The 8,882-nt window shown below is 35.9% G+C and overlaps 1 protein-coding gene across 1 annotated transcript in view; it reads left to right on the forward strand.

The window, feature by feature from the left end:
- LOC107669927 (calpain-9) overlaps positions 1-8,882 on the forward strand; it is a 15,871-nt gene continuing 6,989 nt past the window's right edge. The window contains exons 1-10 of the mRNA XM_016462360.1: positions 1-602; positions 1,976-2,045; positions 2,589-2,707; positions 2,778-2,911; positions 3,769-3,940; positions 5,196-5,267; positions 6,926-7,017; positions 7,629-7,703; positions 7,808-7,944; positions 8,042-8,187. Of these exons, the coding sequence (XP_016317846.1) occupies positions 414-602; positions 1,976-2,045; positions 2,589-2,707; positions 2,778-2,911; positions 3,769-3,940; positions 5,196-5,267; positions 6,926-7,017; positions 7,629-7,703; positions 7,808-7,944; positions 8,042-8,187 (1,206 nt within the window). The 5' untranslated portion in view covers positions 1-413. The remainder of the gene's footprint in view (positions 603-1,975; positions 2,046-2,588; positions 2,708-2,777; positions 2,912-3,768; positions 3,941-5,195; positions 5,268-6,925; positions 7,018-7,628; positions 7,704-7,807; positions 7,945-8,041; positions 8,188-8,882) is intronic.

Raw genomic sequence — 8,882 nt, forward strand, 5'->3', positions numbered from 1 at the left:
GCATCTTCCGCATCTCATAAATGTGTGTGTTCTCTAGAAGTGCTTTTGTTCTTCGGTGTTGTTTGCCTTTGTTTTAAAACGTCAACGCAAAGGTCTTCTTTGCAAGATGAACTTATAGTAGCGTACATGTTCCACTTTGGTAAAGGTTGTCGTTTATGAGGAGAGATGTTTTCCTGACAGTGTTTGTGAGGGCGCAGGTGGAGGAGGGAGGAGCTGGTTAAAGGCACGTTGAGGAAGACCTGCTTTACTTTGCGCCCACTTTACCACAGACCGACGATTAGTTGACATTGTTGGCATCAGGGATCACTTGAATGGTGTATTTGTGCATTCAAAAACACTCGTTCTTAAACACATAGACAGATTCAGACGCATAAAAGTCGAGCCCCGAGGCTGAGTTTTTGACGCACTCCAGTATGTCCGAAACGAAGAAACAGTCGCGCACAGACTCGTCCGATTCGAACCCCTGGGATAGTCTGGGCAGCCCGACGCTCCTGTGGTCTCCCACCTCCGGGCTTCCTCTGCAGGACGGGCTTTACACGGACGCCAGGTTCCCGGTGCAGAACATGCCGATTCAGACCGACGTGGTTTGGAAACGACCAAAGGTGAGCCAAAGTGACAACAACACACATCTCCAGAGAGCCACATGATTACATACAATCTACAAACATGATACTAGTGTATGCTAAAAAACATCCTGAACTTTTCTTTGATACCAGCTGTGACCAGTATTATATTGTATCTACTGTATTTGCATACAATGCTTTGTATTATAAACCGTGCTGGGGAGTAATTTATTAGGCGACATGAAATCTGGATTAGTAATCAGGTTCCAAAAATGAAGTACTTGTAATTAGATTATATTGCCAACTCCTAATCAGACTACAGTTACTTTTTTAGTGATGATTACATATGTACACAATTAATTATTAGCTTTTCAATAAACTCACAACCCCCGTTCACGAACCCCAGCTTGGGAAACTTTGAGGTAATGTTTAATGCCCCTGATGTTGTTAATAACAATGAATGGAATATATTTTCTTTCTCTTTGTATTTGTATATCAATATCGTACAAGATTATCCTATTTAAATCAATGTGATAAATAAGTTATGGCGAAAGTAATCAAAAAGTAGTCTGATTATTATACCTGAAATGTGTAATGTAATGGATTACATAACTAACTATAATATTTGTCATGCAGTTTGGAATCAGTAACGGACTAAAATTTGTAAGTGATCTACCCAGCACTGATTATAAAGTTATGCACTAAGAAATAAAATAATATTTGGGCACGTAAGTCATAGTTAAACTGTTAAATAGTGTCATTTATTTTAACAACTGATATATGCGATAGTCCGAAAATCTTTGTTTTTTTTTTAAATGGAACAATTTATGGAACCTTTAGACATTTTTAAGTGTTTTTTTGTTGTTGACTGTGATATTTGAGACATGGCTTATAAACAGTAGTGAGAATATGGAGGGAACACACCTGAATTTTATGCAGAGGCCTAAACCGAGCAAAATATGCAATTTGGTGCAGATGCTGATATTATTGTGGTCAAAAAGTAAGAAAATCTACTGATAGCTTATAATGGTTAAAGACAGCTCTAATGCAATGACATTTTGGCAGTTTAACTGTGACTTAAGTGTCCAAATACTTTATAATGCAATCTTCATCAGCATTTGTTTTGCTGAGTCTCTTATTGTTGTAAGATTTATATAGGATTCAGTCATTTAGCAGACACTTTACAATCACTCGCCCTGGAGCTAAGTCTCTTGATCAAAGGAACAGTGGTAATAGTTACTTTAGGGTAAATAATACATAATAGGTCCTTAAATAATTGCATGGGTTTCAAATATTTAATGTCTTTACACTAGTGCATATACAAGAGTTTAGAATAATTCAGTTCTTTCATATTTTTGAAAGAAGTCTTTTATGCTAAAATGACCTTTTGTATTTTCTCCACTCTTTTCCAGGAGATCTGTCCGTTTCCTCAGTTTATTGCGGATGGAGCCACACGTATGGACATCTGCCAGGGAGAACTGAGTGAGAATTTAATGCTGAACCATTTAAACAATAACGTTCACACTGAGAATAATACAGGTGCTGCAGGTTTTTGCAGGTTCTCATATAACACACTGTTTGCGCTTCATAAAGCAGTATGTACTGGCATCAAATAGCTTTGGTGTTTGGTGCAAAGCAGTGGTTCTCATCTGGTGCGTCACACAAAGCTAAATGCAAATAATACAGTGCGACACTTCCCGTATCTCTTTTGTTTTTAAGGTCAAAGGTCATGCATCCAATCAAACTCTATAGTATTTTGGTGCAAATTGATCTGGTAAAAGCTCATCAAATTAGACAAATGCACAATTGGGCAGGTTGCATGATGTCCTGGTGTTTACTTTTGTTTTGTGTTGGGTCTCCATTTAATATTAAATGTTGAAAGCCCTGAAGTAAAACCAAATAAGAGCCAGTGTAGCAGAGTACACTTATTTCACCACATACCATTAGAATCATCTCTTATAACCAAATTAGACCTAAAACGTGTTTTAACAGGTGTAACATGCTTTAATTCTCTCTCTCTCTCAGGTGACTGCTGGTTCTTGTCTGCGGTGGCGTCTCTCTCTCTCAACCCTTGTCTTCTGCATCATGTCGTTCCCTCAGGCCAGGGTTTTCAGCAGGGCTACAACGGCTGCTTCAATTTTCGGGTTAGTACCGTGTGTTACCGTACAGAATGAAGCGGTTGTGATGGTTTTAATGGTGTCTCTCTGTCTGTAGTTTTGGCAGTATGGTGAGTGGATTGAGGTGCGAGTTGATGACCGCTTGCCGACGCGTAACGGTCAGCTGATCTATCTGCGCTCCTCAAACAAAGACGAATTCTGGAGCGCTCTACTGGAGAAAGCTTATGCCAAGTTAGTGGAATATTTGAATGCTTAAAAATGCCTCAGTATCATTACATTAGATACATTTTAAAAGAATGGTTCACCCAAAAATGAAAATTCACTGAAAATGTACACCATCCAAGATGTAGATGTGTTTGTTTCTTCATCAGATTTGGACAAAAAATGTAGCATTACATCACTTGCTCACCAATGGATGCTCTGCAGTGAATGGGTGCCGTCAGAATGAGAGTCCAAACAGCTGATAAAAACATCACAATAATCCACACTCCAGTCTATCAGTTAATGTCTTGAGAAGACAAAAGCTGCGTGTTTGTAAGAAACAAATACATCATTAAGACATTTTAACTTTAAACGTCTCTTCCAGCTAGTCCATAATCCTCCATAATGCTTCCTCCAGTGAAAAAGTCGCCTCATCTGAATCAGGAGAGAAATCTGCACAGATCAAGCACCGTTTACAAGCCAAAACAGTGAATCAGTGGCTTTTGATGTGAGAGACTACAACAAGGGATGGACTTTTTCACTGGAGGAAGTGTTATTATGGATTATTTTGGCCAGAAGCAATGGTTTAAAGTTTATTACACACACGCAGCTTTTAGCTTCTCCAGATGTTAACTGATGGACTGGAGTGGTGCGGATTACTTGTGGATTATTGTGATGTTTTTATCAGCTGTTTGGACTCTCATTCTGACAGCACCCATTCACTGCAGAGCATCCACTGGTGAACAAGTGATGTCATGCTACATTTCTCCAAATCTGATGAAGAAACAAACTCATCTACATCTTGGATGACCTGAGGGTCTGCATGCACATAAAGTGCTTTTGCTTATTTTCTGTTGTTCAGATTGTCTTTTCCATCTCTTTCTCAGGCTGAAGGGTGGTTATAACGCTCTGAACATGGGTTTCCCTCATGAGGCGATGGCAGACATGACAGGTGGGGTTACAGAAGAATTCATGATGCCATCTGACCATCGAACACTGGGCTCTTTCCTGCGCCCACTGCTGCAGAAAGGAGCTCTGATCAACTGTGCTAACTCAAGGGTACACTCTCTTTACATGGCTTATTTAAAGGGATAGTTTACCCCAAAATTACAATTCTCTCATCATTTATTCACCTTCATGGACTTCCGTGGAACACAAAAGCAGATGTTTAGTAGAATGTTCATGCTGCTCTTTTTCATATAATGAAAGTGAATGGGGACTGGGGCTGTTAAGCTCTAAATTCGGTAGAAATGTAAGCTCCAATAAAGTATTATACATGTAGTATTTGAAGTCTTCTGAAGCAGTGCTTTGTATGTGAAACAGACTGAAATTGCAGTTTTTTTAATCATGTAAAATCTCTTCCACGCTGTTTGTCAGTTCATTCAGAAGTTTGGGGTCGGTAAGATTTTTGAATATTTCTGAAAAAAGTATCTCCTGCTCATAAAGGCTGCATTTATTCGATCAAAAATACAGTAAAAACAGTAATAGTGTGAAATATTTTTACAATTTAAAAGAACTTTTCTATTTGAAAATATTTTCAATTGTAATTTATTCCTGTGATGCAAAGCTGAATTTTCAGCATCATTACTCCAGTCTTCAGTGTCACATGATCTTCAGAAATCATTCTAATATGCTGCTTTGCTGCTCAAGAAGCATTTTTGATTATTATCAATGCATTTTTTCTGGAAACTGTGATATCTATTTTTTTCTGGATTCTTTGATGAATAGAAAGTTCAAAAGAACAGCATTTATTTGAAATAGAAATCTTTTGTAACATTATAAATGTCTTCACTGTCACTTTTGATACATTTAATGCACCCTTGCTGGATAAAAGTATTAATTTCTTTAAAAAAAAAAAAAAACTTACTGACCCCAAACATTTGAAAAGTAGTGCACAAAAATATGAGTGAACAATAAAAGAACAGAATAGATCCTTTATCTATCCTCTCTGCTGGAATTTGTGTCTGTGACGTCGCCATATTCAATGACAGGTTTAGTAAGTTCAGCTTCCTGCTCGAGAGCACATTAGTTACAGCTCACTGATCAAAACTTGCAGGTTCGAATCTGCAACCTTTTATTTAGCAGCCCAGATCTATAACCACCAGAATATGACGTTCCATAATGTTATAAATTAGAATGTTGTGAGCATTATTGATGTGAGGGTCTTGCATGTGTACGTGTGTTCTTCCCTCTTTGTTTGTGTTCTTCTACGTAAAAGGATCTTTCTTGAGTTCCAGGAAAGTATTTTCTTTTGACAGATGTTGTTTTGTGAAGGTAATCTATTGCCTTGTCTTGTCTCTTTGTCTTCCTGCAGGGTTCCGTTGAGAAGAGCAATGAGTTTGGGATTATGTTCAGACATGCCTATTCTGTGACAGGTTTGGAGACGGTGAGGGGGAAATGTTACCTTGGGTGTTTCTCTCTCTCTCTCTCTCTCTCTCTCTCTCTCTCTCTTTCATTGTCTGTCAAACCAGCTCTTGGGTTATGTTTCATTAGTGTCTTTAACACTCAGAGTTCCACCAGAGGGTGCCATCAGCTTAAATAAAAACAGAATGGCACACTGCTAGTATTTTTGAGAGAAAGCTGTATGTATAGTATTGCTGTCCCAATTCACATACTTCTGTCTGAAATAGTATTCAAGATAAGAAATAGTGCATCCCTAATCATACTATATGATAAAAGATCCTCCCAGCTGACAAAAAAAAAATGTTCTGAGAACGTTTTGCTAACGTTCCCTTTAAGTTATGAAAACATTATTTCTGAATGTTCTCTGAAACATTTTTTCTTGCTTATGTGAAAGTTAGAGGAACATTCCATTTGATCATTTTGCAAACATTATGGAAAAGTTACTTTTGAATGTTATCTGAACTTTCTGAAACAAGTATCCAGCTAACAGTTTTTAAAAAATGTTAGGACAAAACTAATTTTATAAAAATTATTATTTGATATATGTACTCTTGTTCTTAGAACAACATTCTCTGAATGTCCTCATGATGTTATTTGTACTAGATGAACGTTTTTTTTTTTGGTAACATTTCAATAACATTCTAATCACAACCAGAAAGCTGGACTTTTTAATGTTCTTAGAATATTAAAAATAAATGTTCCAGTAACATTATATTTTGGGTGAAAATAAAGTTAGTAGAACTTTTTATAAGAAATGTTTTTGTAAGCTTTAAATAACATTATAATCACAAATTAATGTTTTATTAATGCTAAGAATGTTTGTTGATAACTTTGAGAGAATCTTGCAGAACGTTAGCCAAAGTTCTAAAACTTTTTTTTTTTTTTTTTTTTGGATAAGGGAACATTTTTTTGAATGTTAAGGGAACAGTCCATTTTATAATTTTGCAAACATTATGGGAATGTTAGTTTTGAGAAAGTATTTAAAAACATTAGATGAACGTCCAACTAAAATGTTCCAAAAATAAAATATTCCATAAAAAAAGACATTTCACAAGTATTTATTATATAGCACTTTATACAATGCAGATTGTTTCAAAGAGGTTTTACTGTAATAAACATAAAAATATATTCAATGTTCATTTTGTGAAGTTCATCAAATCTGAAGCAAATTCAGTTTGAGCTGTAAAGCAGCTCCACAGAAGATGATACTGTCATTATTCAACTCAATTTAGTTCAAATTTTTTTCTCACTCCATACTGTCAGTGCAGTTAAACTGACAATATTACTGAGTATTAATAATTGACTTTTAAAAGCCATATGTTGAATATCATTCATCACGCTCCCAAAAGTTGCTTGAATTTAGCAAAATTTCAAAATATTTTTAACAAAGTGACTTAAAGGGGTCATATGATGCTATTTTAAAGATCATTATTTTGTGTACAAACTTTGTCAAGCATTTAAGGTAGGTCTATGTATTATATACACAATATTTAGCAGTATGTAGTATAGATGTAAGCAGTAGCTGAAATGTTTTTGTGTGCGCGCAGCGCCCTCTAAAGGCCACGAGGTCAGACTACACCTCAAACAGCTGGAAGAGACATCACTGCTCTTCAGACTGAGCTTGCTTTATGTGTGTTTCAGATCAAGACTACGGTCGGTTCAGTTGAGCTGGTGCGGATCAGGAACCCGTGGGGTAAAGCTGAGTGGGAGGGGCCTTGGAGTGACAAAAAAGGGTACGAAACACTTACAAAAATACAGTAAAACAGTAATATAACAATCAGTTTAAAGTAAATGGTTTTTATTATAATATATAATTAATGTAATTCATTTCTGTGATGCAAAGCTGCATTTTCAGCATCATTTCTCCAGTCTTCAGTGTCACATGATCCTTCAGAAATCATTCTAATATGCTGATTTGCTGCTCGAGACACATTTCTGATTATTATCAATGTTGAAAACAGTTGTGCTGCCGAATATTTTTTGTGGAAACCATGATGCGTTTAATTTTTCAGGATTCTTTGATGAGTAGAAAGTTCAAAAGAACTGCATTTTTTGAAATAGAAATCTTTTTTTAACATTATAAATGTCTTTACTGTCACTTTTGACTTTGACAGAACTATCCTTAGAATTGAGCTAAATATGACAAAACCTCTCAATAATTCATTAATGAAGTAAACAGTGTTTATTATTATTATTAAAAAAGTCTTCTTTTAGGTTTTAGGCTAGCCTGTAGTCATTCTAATTTGCTTTATATTGAAGTCCATGATATTTCTTTGTTTTGACAAGAAAACTTTTGGCCAAGTGCGTATTTGAGTGTATTTATTTGTGTAATGTGTGTGTTTAGAATTGAGTGGAATATGGTGAGCGCTGAAGAGCAGCGGCGTGTGCAGAGAATCCAGCAAGAAGACGGGGAATTCTGGTGAGTCGGTTTTCTCTCTTTGCTGATTGGCTGATTCATATTCAGGCTCTGCTCTGATTGGTTTAGATGGCTGGCGCAGCTTCATCATCTTCTCTCCCCATCAGGATGTCTCTGGTCGATTTCTGCCAGAACTTTGAGACGATGGAGGTTTGTCACCTGAGCGAAGACACGCTGAGTGAGAGCGGAAACATAAAGCCCTGGAAATGTACATCGCATCATGGACGATGGATTCCTCAGCAAGGTACATGAGCATCACTGTTCACACACATACACAAATATTCTACTGCTTCAAAAGAAGAACTGGTCACTGTATGATATTCACATGTTTGTGTTTGCAGGGCCTCCTCAGTACAGTGTGACCCTGCTGGAAGAGGACGACGACCCCAGTGACCCTGAACTAACGTGCTCATTCTTGCTGGCGCTCATGCAGAAATGCGCTCGTCAGAGAGGAATGCTGTTCCCCGTGGCGTTGCACATATACAAGGTTTCGCACAAGTGTTTCAAGTGTGTATTGTCGGACATGAAAGCTGCAGTCTGACTGGTTGCCTTTACGCACTTTTCCGTGCACAACTTTATATCAATCCGCTGGGAAGTTTCCAGACTGCTATAATCAACACTTCTAAGCAATGTTGTTTTAGTACCATTGAGATACTATTATAGTTTTTATTCATATTTTGAATTAGTTTTAATTTTATTAAAAGTCCTTATGTGTTTTTGTCATTTTTGTAATTCTTTTTAAAATGAATTTTTATTTACATTTTTTACATTTCAGATTTAGTTATTATAGAACATAAAGTTAAACTAAATGAAAATGAGAAATGATGCCTTGGCAACTAGCTAAAATAAAATAAGTTACATTTTTATAGTATATTTTATTTCAGTTCACTTTTAGTAAAGTAAAGGAATATTTTATGGTTTTAATTTTAGTTAACTATGATTACCCTGCGTTGAAGGAAGAACTAGTCATTGTATTATATAGTGTGTTAAATATTATTTATTATATATTATTTATAAAAGAAATAATTTTTTAATATTACACTTTATTTCAACCGACATGTTTTTTATTTTTTTTTTATTTAAAGTAACAATTTTTTTAATGGTTTTAGTTTTAGTTAACTATAATTACCCTGCTTTGAAGGAATAACTAGTCATAGTATTATATACTATATTAATATTTTA

The sequence above is a fragment of the Sinocyclocheilus anshuiensis genome, unplaced genomic scaffold (genome assembly GCF_001515605.1).
Source record: "Sinocyclocheilus anshuiensis isolate Anshui unplaced genomic scaffold, SAMN03320099.WGS_v1.1 scaffold272, whole genome shotgun sequence".
Lineage (NCBI taxonomy): Eukaryota > Metazoa > Chordata > Actinopteri > Cypriniformes > Cyprinidae > Sinocyclocheilus > Sinocyclocheilus anshuiensis.